This window comes from Lontra canadensis, unplaced genomic scaffold, assembly GCF_010015895.1.
Source record: "Lontra canadensis isolate GAN:19392208 unplaced genomic scaffold, GSC_riverotter_1.0 scaffold5, whole genome shotgun sequence".
NCBI classification, from domain to species: domain Eukaryota; kingdom Metazoa; phylum Chordata; class Mammalia; order Carnivora; family Mustelidae; genus Lontra; species Lontra canadensis.
In genome coordinates, this window is record NW_022630999.1 from 38,780,640 (window position 1) to 38,803,497 (window position 22,858).

The following is a 22,858-nucleotide window of genomic DNA, read 5'->3' on the forward strand; positions in this document are numbered from 1 at the left end:
TTTACATCATGGACTGGTCCCTGTAGGAGGTTTGCTCTGCGACCATGCCCTCACCCTTCTCGTCCTCTCCAGACCCAGAGTAGGACCGTCTCTTTTTCTGACAATTCGCCCTGGGTATATGTTGCGCGTTTGCCATTTCCTTTCTCCTTCAAGGCAACCGTCTGTTTACTTTAACCAGATTAGGGAATGGGGGTGGGGAGCAGGAGACTCCAACAGCGGTCACTGCTGGAGGCTCCGGGAGACGACGTGACTTGCCCAAGGTCACAGAGCTAGAAGGCGAAGGCGCCTAGACCCTATCCCGGGTCTCCTTAGCTTCTAAAGACCGGCTCAGTCCTTCACGCCCACATCTCTGGCGTCGTGCGCACTCAGGGCGCAAACACCGCGCGCCCAGTCAGAGACGCGGTGCCCTGGGGTTGTTTTCCTTCAGCGAGAGGCGCCACGGGGTTAGAGAAATCTTGGGTCACACTGGGATCCACCAGGCTACTCGGTTGGGACTGCAGGTGGCCCCGAGTCCGGCCTGCCCGAGCGCCGGGGCCCGGGTGCTCTCCCGCAGTCCCGTATCCAAGCAGCGGGCTGGTGGCGTACCGCAGCACGCTGACGGCCAGGGAACACTGCCGGGAGGCGGGGAGCGGAGTGGGGTGGGGGGAGAGGACTGCAGCGGAACCTGCCCCCGGCACCCCTGCCCCAAGCGGTTCTCCGCAGGCTGGCTCCGCGCCGGGGTCGCTGCAGCCCTGGGCCCCTCCCGGGCCACCTGTGCGCAGGCTGGCGGGCCTGGGAGAGCCCGGATCCGGAGAACCGATCCGTTCCGGGTTTCGGACTCCAGGCCCTGTCCCTGGAGACCGCGCGGGGCGGTGGGAGGCCTCCCCGCCCACCACCCCAACCCCTCCCCGGGGGAGCCTTGGGCAACGCCTGGAGGGATCCCCGGAGCTGGGGGTGGCCCGCGCGCGCGGCGTGGGGCGGCCCGGCCCCTCCTTCCTTCCCCCGCCCCGCCCTGCCGCCGCCCCGCTCCGCTGCTCCAGTCCGGGTTTTGCGGCGCCCGCCGGCCCGCTCCCGGCTGCGGGCTCGGCGCGGCGGCTGGCTCGGTGCGCGGCGCGCCTGGCGCTGCGCTCCGCCCCGGCTGCATTGCTGTGCTCCGGGTGCCCAGGGGAGCCACGCGCCGCGTACGCCCCGCAGTCGGCCGCCCCGAGGCAGCGCAGTCCGCTGGCATGGGCCCCGGGGGCGCCCCGGGCTGGGGCTCTGGGCTGAGGCGCTGAAAGACGCCCTCCCGCCCGCGGGGCCCCGCGCCCGGCCGGCCCGCTCGCCCGCCCGCCCGCGGCCATGGCCGTCCGGCCCGGCCTTTGGCCAGCGCTCCTGGGCATGGTCCTCACGGTCTGGCTCCACGGCTCGGGTGAGTCACGCGCGCGCTCTTGGGTGGTTTGCGGGGGACTGTGCGCGCGAACGCTCGCTGCTCTGGGGGGTCCCTGACCCGCTGTGCCGGACCCGGCTGGAAGCCCCCCGAGGCCAAACTTTGCGAGGCGGGACGCGGGGGCCGCTTCTCGCTGCTGCGCAGCTTCCCCGCGCGCTTCCCCGGAAGCCTGGGTTCTGCCAAGTGCTGGAGCAGCTGTCAGCGCGCGGGGCTGGCGAGTGTAAACGCTCCACGCCTCCGGGCGGGGGAAGTTTGCTGGTTTCCCGGCCCCAGAGCAGAGTCGGGGGTTTGAATCAACGCCCTGGGGAGCCTGACTCTGAGGGTCGCAGATTAGAAGATTTTGACCACATCCCAGTGCCCAGGAAAATGAGGAGGGGGCTTAAGATACCTCTTCCCGGTAGCATCTGACCCAAACAGCTACTCACAAATCCGACTTGGCACCTGGCCTCTGCCCACGTCCAGAACACAGTGTCCTCCTCTGTCCCTGCCACACGCTCGCACACGCACACACTCAGGCGTGGAGGCGCATACACCAGCCCCCCGCCCTTTGCAGCCCGCACTGTCAAAGGCCGGTGGCCCCTGGCCAGGGCTGTGGCTCCCAACCTCCTTGGTGCATGGGGGGCCAGAGTTGTGTACCGTGGGGTCGCTGCTGCTCTCCCTTCTAGCTTTCATTGCACCGCCCTTCTTTCTCCCTTCATGTCCCGTTGGCCACCCTAACCTGCTTGGTAACTAAGCTCTCAGCCCACCTCCCTTGGGGTGGGGGGAGTTCCCCAGCGTCCTTTGTCTGCTCTCCCTGAGCTTCCACCTGAGCTGAGTTGTTAGGGCCTTCTGATCATCCCCCCTCCCCACCATCCATGCACTTAGCAGAGCTGAGCTTATGTGTGTATTTGGGGGGGGGGGTGTCATTTGTGTGATCAAGGGAGCATGAGGCTCACCCTAGCAATGCTTGATTCTTGCTGTCCTGAGAACCTGGGGGATGCCTCCCAGCCTGGCTGGGCCATTGTTAATCCTAGGGGTCAGAAGGGAGCATTGGGGTTCCTGAGATGCAAAGCCAGACTGGAGATCAATGAGTGACAGCTGAGACCAGCCTGATGATTGAGGCTGATGGCTGTTTCTTTAAAGGGTCTCTGCGTAGCATATCCTGCACCCACACTGCCTGGCTGCCCTCCCCAGTCTATCCCCTAAGTCCTTGCTCTGCTCTACCCCCATCCGTTTTCCAGCACCCCATCATCCCCCCACCCCTGAAAGCCTCACTTTAGCAAACCCTCCTGCCCCATGACCTCCCCTTTTCATCCAGATCGAGCTGGGAGGCTGCGCTGCTGCTGGGTGTGTGTTCCTATTGCACACATATCTGTGTCCGGGTGGTGCGTGCAGCCCTCAGTGCAGGTTTGGTGAGCCAACCATGGTGAACTGGGGGTGTTCAATGTCCTCACACAGGGGAGGTGTTGCCAGATACCAAGTAGGCACCCAGGAAATGTTTACTGAGTCGGCTGTGTGTGAGAAGGCGGTGTGGTCATATCTGCATGTCGCCCACGTGAGCACGTGTGAGGGCTCTGGCTTGGCATGTGTGCCCTGGCGACGAAGGGGGCTGGCAGTGTGTGTGGCATCGGTGTATGGGGGACCAGATGAGCTTGTGTGATGGCTGGCCTGCTGCACGTGTGTGACGGTTGTGAGCAGTGGCACAGGTGAGCCCTATGAATAGGATAAGGGGGTGATGGGTGCTGGCGAGTCAGGGTGCCACAGTCTGGGTGGGGGGGTTGCCACATTGGATGCCTCAGATGGTCACAGAGTAGGGGAACCGCGTCCCGGGTTGGTGGGGCACCTGTTGGGGCCTGGTCCGAGGTTGCCTCCAGAGGTGGCAGGTGGGCACCAATGCATGAGGGCCGCCCTGGAGCGGAGGCTGCCACTGAGCCTCCACTTTCAGCCTGTGGGAGGAGCCTCTGAAAGGCATGCAGGGGCCCTTCTCCTTATCTGGGGTCCCTTACTGCTGTCCCCCACAGGCTCTGGGCACACGTGCCCAGGCAGGCTGGCCCAGAGATGACCCCAGCTCCTCCCGCACCTCCTCCCACACCACCCATCATCTCCTCGGCAACAGCAGCCAGTGAAAAATGTGTGTGAGTGGCTGAGGGAGGGACGGGCCAGTCGGACAGCAGGGGGCGCAGGGGGCCAGCAGGACTGCAGCCTCCCGCTCCCCAGGCCAGGGGTCCACCCTCTGTCGCCACCTCACGCAAAATCCTGTCCCTTCAGCACACTCACCCCCCACCCTGCATGGCCCCGCACACAGGGACCCCGCCCCCACCCGGCCTCACAGCTTTTTCCCATTCATCCCGGTCACACAGCTGGCACCTGCCTCCCCGCCAGGGTGGGCCGCTCACACCTGTTGGTTGCCCCGACACACACATCTCTGCACTCCCAGGGGGTGGGGCCCGTGAGGAGCTGGCTCTCTTGGAAGGTGGTGCTGAGGGGCACCAAGCTCTGGTATTGTCCCTCCTGACCCCAGCCGTCGGTCCTGCTGGTCTCTTCTTCGGGCCCCACCCCCATCCTCAGGGCTGGTCCTGGACACCTCTGTTTGTCCCTCACCCCTGGACTAGAGCAGCTGGTTAGGGGAAGGGTGTCTTAATTCTTTAGGGCTAAGAGATACCCCGCTCTCACCTTGCCTCAGGGATGGGTTGGGCTGGACTTTAGGGCCCCACAGGTGTCCCCAGGAGAAGGTTGGTCCTTTGGCCTGTTTTCCCTTGTCCATATTGAGAGGGGCTGGCCTCAGGAAGCTGGGGATTGGCATCTATCCAAGTTCCAAAGCCCCAGCCAGGAGCCACTGGCAGGTTCCTTGGAGTGGCCAGCTCTGGCCTCAGCCAGGAGCCCTCCTGTCTTACATAACTTTGTCCCTCCTGGGGCTGCTCTGGGCCCCAGACCTGCAGACTCAAGCCACACAGTCTTAAAAGTCAGGAGCTACCTCCAGCCTGGGGTGAAGGGGCCCCGTCTCTGCACAGAGGCCGTGGTGTTGACTGCCTGGGAACACACGTGTCCACATACATGCATGCCTGAGCCTTCTCTATCCAGGCCAACCCTCTCCTGCAGCCCCCTCCTTGCCTTCCCCCTCCCTCTAGTCCTCCAGCCCGGGGCTGGAAACCTTGCAGTCTCTCTTGGCTCTCCCTTCTCCTTCACGCTTCATGTCTAATCTGTCACCAGGTCCTCCAGCTCAGCTCTACTTGTGACATTGCTCGTGTCCCTCTCTTCCTCTGTCAGCACTCCCGCCCCCCAGCCCCTTTCTCCCTCACCTTTCCCACCTGGATCAGTTCAGTGGCCACCCCCATTCATCTCCTTTTTGTGGCTCCTCTGCTTTGATTAATGTCCCTGGTATCCAGGCTGGAACCCCACTAGAAAGCCTTCTGTGGCTCCCCAGTGTCTGAAGAAGAAGTCCAACCCTGAGCCTGGGGACCCTTAGGGAAACACCTGTATCATTACTGGGTCTTGGCTTTAACTGCCAGTGAGCAGGGCATCCATGCCTGCAGACAATCTATAGCTCCCTTGCCTTGCAGAACCTGGTGCGCCGGGCCCGCCAGCCACCCTCCCCACCCTATAGCTGACATCTTCTGCTCTGTCCAGACCTAGGCCAACTCCCTCCTGCTGCTGCCAGTCCCAACTCTTCTGCTTATCTAAGCCCCCAGCTTTAGTCCAGCTCCCTCCAGGAGGCCTCCCCGACTCCTCCCAGGCCCACAGCACATTGCTGAGCTTCGAGTGGCCTACAGGAAAGATTCCTCAGCCCCGGAGAGGCCTGTGGGGCCTGCGGGCATTGCCATCGTCTACAGTGCCATGACCCTGCTTTTAGCCCCTAACATGCTCTGAGTCACGGCCAGTTAAGTGCATATTTTCCTCCACTTGTGTTTGGGTTCTCTGGCTAGGTAGGGAGGGCTGCTGTGGCTAGGGAGAGGTAAAGAAGTTTACTCTGCCCCCGTTGGCAGCCCTCCCCCTCCCTGTCCCTGAACACAGACTTCTTCACTCTAGAGAGGCTGGAAATGGCTCCTGGCCAAGGTAGGAATGAGCAAATTAAAGCCCCACCATGGGGTATCTGTGCCTTGGACCCTCACACAGATGGCAACCCAGCTCATGTGATCATGTGTGTTTGTGGGTCCTTTGTACAGGGGTACAGGTCATATGCCCAGGACTACTGAGTAGGAATGTCCCTGCTCATCCCTACCCCTCCTGGCATAGATGATCCCAGATCAGTGTTTTGTCATGCGAATGATGTCATTCTGGGGCTGAGCCCTGAGGAATCAAGCCCTTGGAAGGTGGGGCAGGGGGGCACGGAACAATGGCATTGCCCATCCTGTCCCTGCGCATCTGCCCTGGTGGCCTCTTCCTTAGGCCCCACCCCATCCTAAGGAATGGAATTGACACCAGGACTTGGGCTGCTCTGTGCAGAACCTGTTGGGACTTCTGATTCCTGAGACTGAGCACCAGGACAGTCAGGCCCCTGAGCCCCTAGGGATGGTTTCCTCACCACCCGGATGGAAGCTCAGTTTCCTGTGATCGGTTCTATTTGTCCATCCCTTCACTCCTCTTGTCTGCTCCCATGGCAATGGCATTGACAGGTGCTTCTGCCTTCTGGGGAGCCTCAGCCCCTTCCTCCTGTCAGGTAGCATAGAAAGGGCAGGGGCTTGGAAGACAGACAGGCTTGGGTTTTAGTCTGAGCCACCTGGCTTTGGACAAGTAGCTTTTATTCCCCAGCCTGTTCCATGTTTTTGAATAGGTTATAGTAAGGAGATGATGGTCACATAGAGGGGCCCAGGATGAAACCCAACATGGAGCAGACAGCTCTGGCTGTTTAACTCCTCCCATTTTCCCTGGCGTTGAAGGGGCATGAGTCTTGAGGTGATCAGGGCCCAAGTCCAGAGAAGAGAGAAATACATTTGTTGCTGCTCCAGCCCCAGGCAGGAGTCCCAGGAAGGAGTCATGGTTTTAGGTGGAAGAAGTAAACACCTGCCCTTCCAATCTGTACACATACCGCCCCCTGCAGGGACTTGGGCCTGACACACACACCAATTCCTCCAGTGCTCAAAGAACTTTGGGGCTCTATGAAAATGATGATTTGGGTTCAGCTTGTCCTAGAACCATGTGCCGATGGTCAGCTCTGACGCAGAACATGGCAGTAAAAGGGTGCGGGCCCTGGACCGGACTAAATTCTAGTCCCAGCTCTGCCATTTGATTGCTTTGTGATCTTGGACAAGTCGCTTAACCTCTCTGCGCTGTTTGCCTCTTTGTATCCTAAGCATCAGACTTGATGACTCTATTGGAGCAGAGGCTGGTGCACAGGGAGGCTGCCTTGGGAGCCCGAGGTGGATCGTGCCCTTAGCAGCAGTTTCCCCCAGGACCTGCTCACACCTGCCCAGCACCCACTGAATCCCCCAACCACCCCCGCGGTAGCCACCTGCATTGCCTTTGAGCCAGGGGCCGAAGGTGACTGTGAAGCAGAGGTGGCAACTGTGAGTCCCAGAGCCTGAGTCAGGAACCAGGGCCCTGCCTTAACTGATGAACACCCCCAATGGCAAAAACAGGCCTTCTTAGGGCCGCCCAGAAGGTCAGAGTGTCAGTGCCCACAGCCCACCCTCTTCCCCGGGCACAGATGTCAGAAGCCGCAAGCAGCCTTTGGCCCTCAGGAGCCAGGATCCCAGGCATGTCCAGGAGGTGGTAGAATGGCTGAGTCGGCAGTTCCGGAGTCTGGGTTTGGACTAGGACTTGGACTAGGATGAGGAATTAAGTCGTGCAAATGCAGGGTCAGCCTTCTTCAATTTTGTGTCCTTGGCACCCCCTGTGTGCCACCCTAGTCCTAGCCAGCTCTCCAGCTTTCTTGTCTATAAAAAAATGGTGTGCTGAGAGGACCTAATTCACAGGACTGATGTGTGGATTAGGTGGACTAATGCACGTCATTGGTGTGTCATAGTCCAGGCACGCAGTAGGCACTCCGTAAATGTTAGCTCTTGATGGTGATGGATACGGCAGAGGGCACTGTTTTGTCCTCACTTCCGGGGAGTCCTTGGTGCCATCTCTGCGGGAGAGGGTGCAGCTGGGGGTCCGGGTGGGAGGGCAGAGGCCTGAGGGGAGGCCTGCATTTTGGCTGGCGTTTTTTTTCTCTCTTTTGCACCTCCCCCCTTCCCTTCTCCAGGTGTGGTTGTAGACAACCCCATCCCAGCCCTGTCTGAGAGGGGAAAGAAGGAGGGAGAGACTGAGAAATCTAGAGGCCTGAGTGGCAGCTGCTCGTCCCCAGGGTAGGTCACAAAGAGGCAGGATTTAGGTCCCACTTAGATGGGGGAGGGGCCCCCTGAAGAGAGTACCAAGGGCCAGCGCCCTGATGGGTGAATTCCCAGAGCTAGGACCCTCCCCACACCTGGATGTCAGAGCTCTGTCCATCTGGAAGGCTCAGGGTCACCTTGAGCTCCAGGCAAATATGTCCTGCGATTTGGGGAGGGGATTCAGGCTAGACTGACTGAGCCCTAAATGCAACTGCAGGGCCCTTGGCGTGGAGAGCTCGGACCCTGTACTCCACCTCTGCCGGGTACCCCCCCAGCCAGGAGGGCAGGTGGGACCCCACCTCCCTGCACCGCCCCACCCCAGCACTTCCCGCAGAGAGCTTGCTGGGAGTACACCGGAGTGAGACCCTACCCCTCCTAATTGGGACAGAGACCACATTGAATTGAGAGGCTGCTGGGTACACCCCCCCCCCCCCCCCCCCGCCTGCTTCTTTCCAGCCCTCTCACTCCTCCCCAACAAAAGGGTGCCAGGCACGGGCAGGTAGAAGTGCTTCCTTAGAGTCCCCGTGTGACCGGAGCCTGACCTGCTTCCAAAAAACCATCCCCACTCCGTGGCCGGGTTGTTCGGATAGCTTGGCGGGCGGGGGTCCCGGGCTAGACGCCGGCTGCCGGACACGTTTGCGGCCGAGGGGCGGCCGAGACCCGAGCCAGTGGGAGCCCGAGCCCGAGGGATTAGCAATTAGCCGGCTTGCCCGCGGGGGCTCTGGGGAGGAGCACCCTGGGGGTGCGTCCGGCCCCCGCGGCCCCGCCCCTGCCCCGGCGCCAAGGCTGATTGCGCGGGGAACTCGGGAACTGGCGGCCGCGGGGAAGAGGCAGGGGCTGGAGAAGGGGCGGGATCCCTCCGCCCGCCAGCCCGCCCGCGGCCGCCCGCGGGATTAGCGGCTCTTTGTTCGGGGCCTGTTAACAAGTTCCTGGCTGAGCGCTCGGCTGCCGCCGGGGGAGCGAGTCCAGCCTCCGTGCACCACGGCTCGGCGGCCTCCTCGGCGCCTGGATTCTAGCGCCCAGCTGCACCCCGGCCCCTGCAGCCCTCCCCGGGCCTCCGAGATGGGGCTAGCCAGTGGGCCCCACTGGCGGGTGGGGTGGGGTGCGTAGGACGTCCAGAGCACCCCCGCTGACCTCGCTTCCGAAGGGACGAGAGCGCGGAGCTCCGTGAGCACCTCCTGTAAGCTTCGAATGCGCCGCGGTGTTGGTCCCATTTTACTGATGAGGGAGGGCATGGCTTCCTGTAGTTCGGGCCGAATTAGGCAGGGCTGGAGTTCCCGTCCAGGTCTTTGACTCCAAAATTCATCCTGCCTCTGCTAGGCGAGAAACGGGGTGGGGGAGAGGTGGGGCCTTCAATGGCTGTAAACTGTTTTTTACTCCTAATTAAATTCGTAATGGTAATAATCATGGCCCACGCTGGGCTCTGCCTGCATTATTTGATCAGAACCTCAGGACAACCCACAAGATATGTGAAGTTAGTCCCATTTATTAGATGAAGACACTGAGGCTCAGAGAAGTGGCATGGCTAGAACCTTGATACTGCTCAGCCTGACCCCCTTCCCTACCCCCTCCCACACTGTGGGGAGCAGAACACTATACCACGTGGTCGTTTACTGTCAGGGTCTTGTCTGGTGGCCCATGGACATGAAAGACTGTAGGAGAAAGGGGACCTTAATTCTCTGTGTGGTCTTGGGCTAATCCCCCCACCCTTCCAAGCGCATTGCCCCCTCTATATCCTGCCCCATCTTGGGTGCTTCCTGAATGTCCAGGCCACAGGATTTTGAATATAAACCCCCTGGGTGTTGGCTTTCCCACTTGCCCTCACTGTACTCCCTCAGGTGGTTGGGACTGTTCAAAGCCACTTTCTTAGAATGAGGAGGAATCCTTCCCAGTAAGCTCCCCCAAATGGCTCTTGGCTCTTCCTTCTGGGGCCACGCTGAATGGCTTCCCCCTTTTCACTTATTTAAGACAGGGTGTCAGCCTGGCCCCATCTGCTCTTAACAGCCCGGGCACCTCCAGTCCTTTCAGCTGTTCCTCATGTAGCATGGTTCCAAGGCCCTTCTCTGTCCCCTGCATCCTTGTTACCTGCCTCTGGATGTCAGTCCCAGCTCAACCCACTGTGACACAATGCCCTGGCATGAACTCGCAAAGGATACTAAGTGTATCTATTGCAAATACTGGGAAACCCAACCCAAAGTGACTTAAGCAAAAAGGGATTTATTGGTGTGTGGAACTGAAAGACCAGGAGTAGGTTAGCTTCAGGCATGGTTGGATCCAGGAGGGACAGTGGGATCAGGATTCATGCCTCATCTCTGCTCTTCAGGGGCTGGCACCGCTGTCCGACAGCCTCTACCCTCCCAGTTCCAAGGTGGCTGCCACAACTTACCAGGGTACATTCTTGAAGGCCCAATCCAGGGAGAAGGAGGGAGCATCCCTTCCCTCAGCCATCCAACAAATGCCTGGGTCCTTCCTCATTGGGCCAACTCAAGTGCTGTGCCATGGGAACCATTCCCCACAGCCAAGCTGTCTATGCCACTGTCCTGCGTGCCATCACTCACAGCTTGTCCACCGAGAAGAGATGAGCACATTGTTCTCAGGTTTAACCAGTGTGTCATCAACGTAGGTTGCCCAAATATTTAATAAGAACGCTGAAGAGCACCAAGGTCACAGTCTTAGGCTCAAAGGGGAAGACCCAAATTTGGATCCACATTAGCTATTTAATCAGCGGTGTTAGGAAACAATGCTGGCGGTCCAGCTGGTTTTGCATTCCTTTAAATATGCTGCCATCCGGTTCCTGTGTCTCCATTTGCACATCCTGAGATACTCTATCAGGTGTCTGGCAGAAATCCAGATACACTGTTTCCAGTCTGGCCCTGACCCACCAGAACAGTAACTCTGTGATCAGGGAAGCTGGTCTGGAGGGAAGGGTCTGCGGGATTCCCTGTATGGCCCCGTGTGGCTCTACCTTCCTTGCTCAGCTGTAGCCAACAGAGAAGCTCCACTGGAAGCATGCCTGGGGTTTGCATCGGGTCCTCAGGCTGAGGCCCCTTCAGTGGACATTTTTTGGGTTTTGCATTTGTCCCACTTCCATTCCTGGGCCCACTAGGATCCCATGACCTTGCTTTTTAGATACAACCTTCGTGGGGATTTGGGGGAGACCCTAATCTCAACAGCAGTACCCAATAAAACAGGTAAGTCATTTCCCTGCTCCTAGTTCCTTTCTCACTTCAGCACCTGCTTTTAAGCCTCTTGTCCCTTCTCTCAACGACCCAATTTCTTGCCAGGATCTTCCCTTTTTTGCTTAAACTTGTGAGAATGGATTTTGTTGCTTGCACTTGAAAAACCCTGATGCATTCACCAAATCCAGCTTGCCTCCTCTTCTGAAAATTTAGCTGCAGCTCAGGCATCTCCTGCCCCATGACCACTCCCATTCCCACTTTCTTGGAGATCAGATGAGATCCTCTGCCAACACCTGGGGTGGGATCTGTCTGGCCCAGAAGACCTGAACTCATTCCAAACAACCACTCGGCCTCTCTGATCATGCCTTCTTGATCTTCAGTGCTTTCTTACTAGAGTGTGCCCTGCCCCTCCAGGTCAGTGTCCTCAGCTACAGACTGGTGGGGTGGGAAGTCCGACTTCCCAGAGCCCCCCAAAGAGCAGGCTTGCCCTTTCCTGCTCTTCCTCCTCCAAGCCCCCCCTGCACCGTGTGGCTTTGGCATTTCTCTGCAGGCCACAGCTGGACCTGAGTTCAGCCCTCCCTACGTGCTTCTCCACCCCATGTCTCTTGTCAGTGGTTTTGTACTTGGTTTGGGGCCATCTTTCCGTGTTGGTCATGTCTGGTCAGTATCTGAGCCTACCAAAAGTCTCAGAGCTTCCCTGACACTATTCCAGAGACCTTTTTTTCTCCAGATCCTTTGGGATCATACAGCCAGAGGTCCACTTTTGAGACCCACCCATTCCTCTCAAGACCCCTATCCTTTTAGATCCCTGGCTCTGTGGGGGGAAAGGGGGCTGTTTTTGTGTGGATTGCCTGAAGCCCACCACCCACAGGCCAGGCTGCTTTTCTGAGGGTGGTCAGCATTCCCTCCTCAGCAGCGATGTGCTGCTAAATGTTTAACACTTGGCACTCTGGGAGAGCTGGAGGGCTGATTTGCCAATTTCTATGGTGTAAATACTCCCACTATGGCCTATTTTAAGCTACCAACGTGATGTCAACTGGCTTGCAACATTCTAGAAATTTTAATGAGGGGCTCTCTCTCTCTCTCTCTCTCTTTTTAGATTTATTTATTTATTTTAGAGAGAGAGCACATGTGAGCATGAGGGAGAGGGACCAAAGTGATTTGGGATTGGACCCTGAGACTATGGGCTGAGCTGAAATCAGAAGTTGGACACTTAACCGACTGAGCCACCCAGGCAGCCCAGTGATGGGCTCTCTTTAGCAGAGGCTGTTCCCTGGTTATCCAGTCCTCTGAAGAAGTGGTCACAGGAAGGGAGTGACAAAGGCTTCTTAGTCCTCAGCCTATAGGCTTGGGTTGGAGGGCTGCTCCTTCTGAACACCAGGCACTTTGGTGGGCTGAGGCTGGGGAGTCCCTAAAGCATGAGACGCACTATGAGCCAGGGCTCTGCAGGTGATGGTTAGAATCTTCAACTGGATGACCTTAGGCAGGGGACTTCAGCTCTCTGTGCCTTGGTTTCCTCATCCAGAAAATATGGATAATGAAAGGTTCCTTCCTCATAGAGTTGCAAGGAGTAAATGAGATATTCCATGGGGAGCAACTTAACCCCATGCCAGGCCTACACAGCAGGGGCTGCCCATGCTATGGGGACACTTTGGGCCTCCCTCCCGGGACCACAGCCCAGAAGTGTAAGGTCCTTAGTGGACATAAATGACAGAGAGCCGTAAGGGCAAGGCCCTGCTGGCTTGGAATCTTGGGAAGGTGCATATTCTGGGGTACAAGCTTTTGTGGGGGGGTTTGAGAAGGAAGGCTGACATGGTGAAGGGTGATGCGCCTCCAGTCACCCTCGTGGCTAGTTGTGATGCCTCCCAGCCTAGAGGCTGAAGTATGAGCAGAGCAGAAGGACGGCAGGGGCCACAGCAACATCGGAGAGCCTCGGTTGGCCAAGCAGGGGTACCCTACCCGCCGGCCTACAGACTGGGCAGAGCATGTCTCCGGGGCTTTTCCTGGCTGCCCGCATCCTCTGCTCCTGAGTTCCAGGGGCCCTGAGGCCAGAAGAAAGGGACTCCACCTGGGGCTGGGTTTTGGTACCTGCACCTGAAAGGGGCCTGGCGCAGGATCTCAGGAGAACGCCACGCGGTTGGCAGGTGGTGGGATGGGCCAGTGATGAAGGCACAGGCATTCCCTGGTGACTGTGTGTGTACAGGGGACGCTGGGAGGCACAGCCAGCTGGAGCAGACAGGGCCCAAGGGGAACCAACAAGTGATAGGGCTGGCTTCGTCGTCACTGGGGAGTGACAGGAGGCGAGTGGTGTTTAAGGAAGATTAATCTGGCAGTGTGTGGAGGATAGATGGGAACAAGGAGAGGCTGGAGGCAAGGAGACCAACCAGGAGGCTGTGGCGGTCATCCAGGCAAGAAATGATGAGCCCCCTGCCCTTTCCCAGTGAGCAAGCAGCAGGGATGGAGTGAAAGAGATGGATGTGGGAGATGTTTGAAAGGAGGAGCCCCTGGATGTTACATGTTGGGGGCAAGGGACCAGGAGGAGGCAGACATGATTCAGAGCTCTTGAGTCAGGGGAAGTGATGTCAGAAAGAGAAAATGGATTGGGAGCTGTGTAATGGAGGGGAGAGAGGCCGAGAGAGCAAGAAGGCTGCCCAGCACTGGGGGCTCCAACCGGGGTAGTGCGCCGTGCCGAGCCCTCTTCAGAGCATGGCCATCCGCCTGGGCACTTTGGCCGTAAGCAACAGCACCTGCCTTGGGCCTGTGGGTAACCAACAGACAGACTTCAGTCATGTCCTAAGAGAGAAGTCCTCAAAGGCCTGGGTGGAGATGGGGTTGTACTATTTAATTTCAGGCACTGAAGCCAGGAAGGGAAGGTGGATTGGCTTTGTTCTATGTAGCCCCACAGGGTAGGGTCAGGACCAGCAGCGGGGAGACACAGGAGACTGAGAGAGACCGTTCTAACAGGTGGTGACACGGGTGGTCTCAGGAGGCAGTGAGCTCCCCATCTGGCAGGAGGAGGGTGTGGGGGAGGCTGTTGAAACAGGCCATTTTGGGGCCTCTCGAGGAGACCATGGCTGGGAGGCAGGTGGCTTTGGTGAGGCTCTGTGGTAAAGGGGCAAGGCTGAGGATCCAGAATCGACTTGGGCTCTACTCTGCCCGTCATTGTCCTTCCTCATTGCCCTTGGGAAGTTTCACGCCCTTTGGGAACTGGGTTTCTGGCAAGTTGACCCTCATTGTGTGGGATGTTGGAGTTTTCTCTGTGGTTTTGAGCATTTGAAACATGTCCTCATGGGCACAGCACCTCTCCCCTTAGCTGACTTCCTCCCGACACCAGGTGGTCCTGTTGGGATGGTCAGTCCTGGGCAGATCCTGGTGCAGATCCTGGGCTCTGTGATTGGTTCCAAGCGGCCATGTGACAGTCGGGATTCTTCTTGTGGCTTTTCCCACGGGGAGGTGGAGAAGTTGCCTTCTCTGCCTCTGGGGTTGGCAGCTGTGAGATGCAGGTGGGGATTTGGGCCAGCGGCAACTGCTCCCCCCTTGTGTGGAGAGAGCCTGTTGGGTGAGGGCCGTGAGGCCAATCCATCGGGAACTCAGAGACAGACAGCAGGGAAGATTGTCCTGGTGGCCCTGAGGCCCTAGAGACTAGGGTCCCTGCACTCTTCTGTCAGTCCCATTAGAACATCCTCTTTAGGCTTACAACTGGTGTGGGCTGGGTTTTGGTACCTGCACCTGAAAGGGGCCTGGCTCAGGATCTCAGGAGAACGCCACGCGGTTGGCAAGGCACGCACCAGAAGGCAGCAGTGTGGAGAGCGTTTGGCCCCCAGCTGGCAGATACAGCATTCTAAAAAATAGAGAATTCACAGACACAAAAACCCAGATCTTGGGCTTCCCTCGAAGAGTCAGATCCGGGTACTGAGACCCCATTTTCCTGAGGGGACAGCAGCTGGAACCAGGCTGTCCCCTTGGCGGGTGTGCCCCCACCACTCATGCACACAGGCTGCGTTCTGTGCCTCGCACACTGTGCTTGGCATGTGGCGGGCATATTCCTGCCCCTCCCTGCCTTCCAGCTTGAAGAGCCTGCATTTGGGGCCTTGGATGTCACCTGTGCCTTTTGAGGCGGCAGCAGAGGGTCAGGTGGAAACATCTGAATGACTGTTGGAAAGGTAGGACGGGCCCTTGGAGATGCGGTGAGGGTGGGAAGTGGAGAGGAAAGGCCCTTCCGTAAGGAGCTGGTCATGGGCACCGTGAGCTCAGATCCCATTCTGAGGAGCGACTGGGGTTGGCTGCCACTGACACAGGGAAGGGAAATTTGGGAGGAGTTTCTGAGGAAGCCAGAGACAGACCAAAGAGAGAGCAGTGGAAGCCAGGAGAGTTTCAAATTTAGAGCAGGGCTGGGAGGCGGCGGCAAGGAGGGCTGCAGGCAGGGACGGAGCTTGCAGATGAGGCCTGGAGGACCCACGCCGGTCGAAGGCCAGCAGGACCTGCTTGGGACCTATGCTTGGAAGTACAGAACCAGCACTAGAGAGTGGGGAAAAGTGGGTGTCAGGACACAGCAGACACTCAGAAATTGTCGAGCTGGGGTGCAAGGATATTAGAGCCAGAAAAGGCTCTGGTCCAGGTAGATTCTTCAGAGGAAGAACCTGAGCCAAGGGAGCAGGGGCGGCACAAGGTTGAGAGCTGAGTGTTTGCCAAGCGCTTGTACAGAAGCTCTTGGCAGGTGGGCTGCGACGTGAAATGACCACCCAGAGTCACACCCGCAGAGCCAGGGTGCAGTCCCCGCCCCGCTGCATGCCATCTGTGGAAGAGGGTGCGGCAGGAGGCCCAGGGCCCCAGGGAGCTTGTGAGGGAAGTGGGGCCAATGGACTGGGGGACGGGTCAAGGTGAGGGTGGGGGCACACCTGTCATTAAGAATTTGATCGAGCACCTCCTGGTGCCCGGCCAGGCGTTCTGCACTGTGAATACACAGTGAGCAAGGCAGGAACTGCCCTACCCTGAGGAACTCCCATTCTAGGGGGAGGAAAGGACCATCAGCCAGTAGACTCAGATAATGAGGAGTGTTCTCCAGGAGCTGGAAGGCGGGCACAGAGACCGCATGGCCAGGTGACCATGAGCGAGCTCCTGCGGGCATGTCAGGTGCTGGTTAGACTGGATGGTCAGACATCTCTGAGGAAGTGACGTGTCAGCTGAGTCCCGAGTGACAGGCAGAGCCAGAGCGTGCACCAGCCTGGAGGTGGGAATGAACTTGGTTACTAAGGGGTCCATTGTGGTCTGGGCACAGGGACATATGGAATTAGGTGAAGAGAAAGCAGAAGGACTTCTCTCTGTGTTCGTTGATGCTATAGCCCCCACCCCTTGTCTACGAGAAAGGCACAAAAGCGCTGAATTAGATCTGACGAGGCCAGCAGGGGTGACAGAGGTGGCTAGGAGGCGGGGCTGGCCACCAGAGAGCCCAGGTCTGGAGCGGCCAGACCCTGCTCTATCCTGGGGGTGAGGAGGCCGGAGCCCTAGGCCAGATGTGCGCCTTGGCCTCACTGTGAAATGGAGCCAGTAATCCAGAATGACCCAGGCCTAGGCTGTCCTGGAGCTGATCCTGAGACAGGGGCGGGGAGAAGGCAAGACAGGCCTGTAATCTTGGAGTCTGCTGCTCCCACCACCTCCCAGACCAAATACTGGCCTGTAAAATGCGCAGGAGGAGGTCCGGCGAAGCTGAGGTTCATTCCCTTCTCAAGTGCTTTGACGCATGTATACATATACGCATACATATATTTTTTAATTGGCGTGAAACTCCCGTTGCATTTTAAAATACACGATTTCATGGCGTTTAGTACATTCACAGCGTTGTATAACCATCATCTCGTTTTAGTTGCAAAAGATTTTCTTCACCCCAAGGAGTTACCCCCTTAGCAGGTGCTCCCCACCCCTCCTTCCCCCCAGCCCCTGGCAGACACTAGCCTGCTGGCTGTCCCCGTGTAGTGGCCTATTCTGGGTAGTTTTCATGTAAATGGAATCAGACAACATGTGGCCTTTTGTGTCTGGCTTCTTTCACCGGGCGCAGTGCCTTCCATGTAGCGCCACGCTGGGGCGCGTATCAGTACGTGGTTCCTCTTTATGGCCGAATAATACTCCTTTGTACTGATAGACCACGTTTGTTTATCCATTGTCATCCGTTTGGGTTGTTTCCACCTTTTGGCTCCTGTGAACAACGCCACTTTGAACACTTGTGTGTCAGTATTTGTTTGAGCACCTGTTCTCAGTTCTCTTCGGTATATACCCCGGAGTGGAATTGCTGGGTCCTATGGTAATCCTCGGTTTCATTTTTTGAGGAAACATCAAATTGTCTTCCTCAGCAACTGCACCATTTTATGCTCCCACCAGCAATGCATGAGGGTTCCAGTGTCTCCACATCCTAATGCTAATTTCTGATCCATTAAATTCTTGAAAAAATTGTTTTTCTCCTCTCCTGGTGCTCCTGCTTTGCTCACGCCTGAATCCACGTGGAGCGTGCCATGAGGCCGGCCAGTGCTGCACGGTGTGGCTCTCATGGTCCAGAGATGGCATCGGAGGGCAGGCCAGGGGGTGAGCCCGCTCCCAGGCTGCTGGAGACACCTGGTCCTGCAGCAGGCAGTGGGTCAGGCCTGCTGTCAAGGATGGGGCTGGGCCTTCCTGGGCCCTCAGAGACTCCCGTGTCCCTCTGCTGTTCCCTCTCCCTCTGTACCTGCCCCCAGCCCCTAGCTGGGAGCTGCCCTCGCCACCCCTCTGCTCTGTTCTGTGTGTGCGTCTCATCATCAGGATAAATGTAGCTACAAACAATGCGGCGGGCTGGGTGCTAATTTGTCAGACGCAGTGCACGGCTGTGATTCCGAATACATTAACATTTTCACATGAAATCATTTCAATTTTTAGTGATTAAGAAGTATTTGTTTTAAAGCATCAGGATGATTTACTGCAGGCCTGGGAGGCGGTGGGGGCAGGGGTGGGGGAGCCCCCAGGTGTGATGTCATTCACGGGCACCAGCGTAAGCCGGGCTCACACCAGTCGTCACCCTGTGCCTACCTGTGCCCGTTACAGGCTTCCTGGGTGTGGGGCTGGTGTTGGCAAGGAGTGGGGGTGTTGTAGGACCAAGGGGTAGAGACAGTGGTCTGAGGGTCCCTCAAAGGCACGGGGACCCATAAGCTTCGGCTGCCACTATCTTTTCTTGCCTCGTCTCCATGTCATTCAAGCCTCATGAAAGTCACCTCCTCACAGAGGTTCCCCTTGGCCCCCTAGCCTCATGTGGCAGCTTTGCAACATCAGAAGTGACCTTCTTTATTGATTTACTTATTTGTTTATTTTCTCTCCCCCATCCCAATATTAGCTTCTTGAGGGACTTTGGCCTGCTCCCTGCTCTATCTCCTATGCCTAGAACAAGCGTGGCACTAAGTAGAAGCTCAGTATTTGTTGGATGGATGGATGGATGGGTGGGTGGACAGGTGGATGGATGGGTGGTTGGATATAGAGTGGCACAGAAGACCCCTCACCATATGTCGCATCCTATCATCTTTGAATCAAGCTCTCTGTGACTTGAGGAAACCCAACCTTTCCTGGCAAGTCACCTCTGGTGTGCCAGACTCTGGGCACCGGGGAAGTACAAGTTCACTAGCACTGGGACTTTACTCATAGGCCTCCAACTCACCCCCCAACTTGTCCTCATCACCTCCGCTCTTTAGAACCTCTGTGCCTCCCTCTCTCGATGGACGGGAGCTGCTGGAAGGGGTTCCCAAGGGCTTTGGATAGATGAGTCCCTCCAGGTCGCCACTGCTGCCAGCCCTCTCCTCCCCTCCCAGGGGAGCAGTTCATGGGGCAGCCAAGGTGTGGGGTGAAGGTATGTGCCTGCAGGGGATGCGTGTGTGGCATGAATCTGCTTGTATACTAGGCTGTGTGTGATAGGAGGTACTCAGAGCTTTGCCAAGTGGGAATTGGGCTTCTGCTGGCCTCTCCCCACAATGGCCACTCAGGAGGCCCTTCCTCACCCTTATGCACCTCCTAAGCTTGCGTGGCTCCACACCCTACCCCCCGACCCCCAGATCAGTCCCCTCCCCCACTCACCCCAGTGAAAGGAAAATAACTGGAAGCTTTTATCGTTCAGCAGAAGCAACATCAGAAAACAATTATTGTTTTAATTACCTGCTGTCGCCGTACAAGACAGGGAGGTTGTAAAGCGCGATAAAATCTTTCATGTTAATGGACTGCCAGCCTGGGCCAGGGCACGATTTATGGGACTGCAGCTGGCAACTCCAGTCAGCTGGTGCGTATAGAGCCCCCAGGGCCCCCCTCCCCCTGTCCCTCAGGCCAGGTCTCCTGTGCCAGGGGTGATATGCCAGCCTGTACACAGTGGAGCCCTGGAGGCTCCATTCCCTGCAGGGTGAACTTTGGATTGACCCCTCTTTCTGCTACATGGAAGACATGCCAGCATTGGGCTGGAGCTGGAATGGAGGCCTGTCTCCCCACAGCCCTGCTCGACTCTGGCCACCCCCATCCTCCAGCTACACAGGGCCATTGCCCTGGGCACCATCTTGGACTTGAGCTCTGTGCAGAGCTGATCCTCCCCATAAACCCTGTCTCCTCCTCATCTATCCTCTTGCCCTCAACCAACCCAACCTTACTGCTGTGCCTGCATCTCCCCAAAGCCCAAAACGGCCCACCCCTGCTTGGGGGAACCCCTCTCCCTTTTAAGCACTTTCACACATTTGCTCATCACAGAGCTTTGAGGGGGTGCCATCATTATACTCCTCATTTTACAGATATAGAAACTGAGGCATGGAGAAGCCAAGCATTTGGTTGTCAGTCTGAGTTCAGAGAGAGGGGTGGTCTGAAGAGTAAATGGGGTAATAGTTGTGAAGTGCTTGGAACCGTGCCAGGAATCGAGTTCATGGCCAATATATTTAATTCTTGTTGTTATTGCTATTCAACTTGGAGCAAATCACTTGGCTGCTTTAGTTACACCTTACTTTCTTTATCTATAAAATGGGGGCATTGCTCACCTATCCTATAGGATGAGGGTGTCAAATAACCCATGCCATAGTGAGTGGCCTAGGGCAAGGTGTGTGGTGAGAACTGAGGACCTATTAGCTGCTGGCCTTGCTGTTGCCATGGTTAACAGTGGCAAAAGTTGAGGCTGTGAAGGTAAGTTGAGTCCACACTACGTAAGGCCCTTAATGCCACACCAAGGAGTTTCAAGCCATTCCAGAGACAGTGGGGACCTGCTGAAGATTTGAAATCAGGACACATGTGGTCAGATCTGTGTTTTAGAAGGTTCATGGTGGCCCAATGGCAGATCAGTGGGTGAGAGAGCAAAGCTCAGACCCAGAATTATCCAGATGAGGGCTGATGAGGCCCTTGCCCTGGCCATGGCAGGGATGGTACCAAAGCCATGAAGACCCAGTGCCAAGCATGGGTCTGGCATGTGTGGTGGCCTCTCTCGTCTACAGTATGCAGGTAGTTGGCTAAGTCCCAGGGCACAGCAGGAATAGCTGGGGCTGTGGCCAAGTCCAAGTACGGAAGAGAATCTGTAGGCGGTTGCCAGGGACTGGAGTAGGGCTTTCTCTGAGCAACCTTAGGAGCCTGGCCATGTCTCTCCTGGACAGGCTTGGGTGCAGGCTGGGAGTCTGTGTGGATGGCTTTGCTCGTTAATTCATTCATACATTCCTGACTTCAGTCCTCAACAAATGTTTGTTGAGCACCATTTCTGTACAAGGCTCTGAGCTGGACCCTGGGGATGCTGGGAAGTATGGGGGCGCCGTCCTGAAGCTGCTGTTCTAGTGGAGGAGATGGGCAACAAGCCAGTGAGCAAATGAAGAAATGAAATAATTGCATGCTGTCGCGAGTGCAGAGGAGAACAAAGAAGGAGCTGAGATGGGGGTCCCCCTCCTTTCTCCTCCTCTCAGTCCCTGGCCTGTCTGCCTGTGAGAAGTGGCTCGCGGCTCCCTGGCCCTGCCGAGATGCATGGTTGGCATCAGCGGCCCAGCCCGCCCGATATGTCTCCCTGTCTTCTCTGGATTACTTCCACCATTTTGGCCATCACTTCACCACTCTAATCTATCCCCCAGGGCCCGGGAGGGGCCATTCATTTAAAGATCTTTCTATGGAGCCTTCTCCTCTGAGGACCCCGAGGGAAAGAAAAATGCCAGGAGAGGACGAAAAAGAGAGCAAGAGGAATCTGATTTCAGAACTCCCAAGCAGCAGGACAGATGTCTTAGGGATCAGGGCCCAGCTTGCTCAGAGACATAGCTATCCAGTGGTATAAGTACTTCCCCTCCCTTCCACCTTCTGTCTGCACCCCTGCAGGAGTCCGAGCCCCGACATCCCACCCCCGCCAAGGGCAGGCTGTTCTCAGATGCTGAGAGATGGTGTCCCTGATTATAATTCAGTTTGCAGGCGTTCCTCCCTCCTCCCTCCCTGTTTCCGAGGGGCCTTGTGTGTTCCAGGAGGGCTCCTGTGGAGACAGCCTTGGTGTGCTCTGTCCCCTGAAGTTGGGCCAGAGTGGCCACCCTGTACCAGGTGGCTAGAGAAAACAGATCAGCAGGACAGCTCCAAGGCAACATGGAAGGCAGGAGAGAGATAAGCGTGCTCTGGGCCACAGTTGGAGCTCAGAAGACTCTTTAGGCTAGGAGTCATTGCCCCTTCGGGATTTCAGGTGGCAGCTACTTCTCATGAAAGCATTCGGAAATTCTAGGTCCCTGCCTGGCACTGCACGTGACCTCTGTACTCTGCAAGCGGTGTGGCCAGGGAGAGAGGTGGATTCAGGGTGTCTTAGTGGGTCACAGGAGTTCTCACATATCTCATGAGCCTGGAAATGGGGTCTCTAGCCAGGGGCTGGCTTTGCACACCTGGTATTGGTGAGACTAAGGAGATACGTGCCTGGGTGAAGGTGACCTCACTGCATGCTTGGAAAGGAGGGATGCCTGCCCCTGGGGGCTTAGGGTCACCTGCCAGGCCTGCCTCTCATCTAAGTGTGAACAGAGGCTATCTGCCCAGTCCACTGTATGGCAGCTGGGCAGCTAACTGGGCCCCTGCCCATGTCTGAGAGAGGTCCTCATCCTGGCTTCTCTAACCACCCTAGTCCAGATTTCAGGAAATTCTCTGATCCCCTACCAACAGTTCCAGATGCTCCAGAGCCTCTGACCCATTTCTCTCATGTGCTGGCATTTTTCTGCCTGGCTCCATCCCCTTCCCTCCTGTCAAACATGTGAAATCACTGGGCTCCTCAAAGGCCAATGCCAAGTCTCTCCTCAGCATACAGGTGTATATGTGAGTGTGGAGGGAAGTGTGGTGTGTGAGTAAACACTTGTGTGCCTGAGCATCGGTATAGAGGCATCAACATCAGTAGAAATGGATGCTTTTATAAAGGGGGTGTGTGTGTGTGTGTCCATCCTCTGACTCTATATCCTAAGTGTTCTGGGGTGTGGGTCCCATGTGTAAGTGTATCTTAAAAATGGATTAATCTGGAATTTGAAGCAACTGTTTTATCATTGATAAGAAGCTGACAAAGAAAGGAAACAAAAGGTCTGAATTAATAAACAGTGTTCTAGATAGAGAAGTGTAAGATGTGAGCTCAGCCAAGAATTGGAGCTAATCTTTTTTTTTTTTAACATTTAAATAAAAGATCTGGAAGAGAATGTGTACAGTGAAATCACCAAGTTTGCAGTTAAATCTAAACTCTCCTGGGTGGTAGTAAAATGCCAAGCTGGTGAAGGATAAGCTTTAGGAAAATCTTATCTTGAAAGGCAGTGGGCTGGGCAGAGAATGGCCAGCAAGTTTTAGTTGGGGGAAAATAATGTGAATGGTGTCTGAGGAAAGGTATTTGAAATTTCTTTCCTAAAGAGGGCCCAGAAAGGCAATAGAAGCCTGGACATGGTTGGGAAGGGAGTTTGAAACAAGCCATAAATGTTCCTTTCTCCTGTCACATGAGGAAGGGGCACCTGCATTCTGATGTACTTGTGGTCATG

General features: G+C 56.7%; 1 protein-coding gene across 3 annotated transcripts in view; it reads left to right on the forward strand.

The window, feature by feature from the left end:
- The first annotated feature begins 1,078 nt into the window (after positions 1-1,078).
- Positions 1,079-22,858, forward strand: part of UNC5A (unc-5 netrin receptor A) — an 87,107-nt gene continuing 65,327 nt past the window's right edge. For 2 of the 3 annotated variants that reach the window (XM_032851888.1, XM_032851890.1), the window contains exon 1: positions 1,081-1,387. In XM_032851888.1, the coding sequence (XP_032707779.1) occupies positions 1,318-1,387 (70 nt within the window). In that variant the 5' untranslated portion in view covers positions 1,081-1,317. Of the gene's footprint in view, positions 1,388-22,858 lie in introns of all 3 variants that reach the window. The other variant, XM_032851889.1, reaches the window with a different exon arrangement.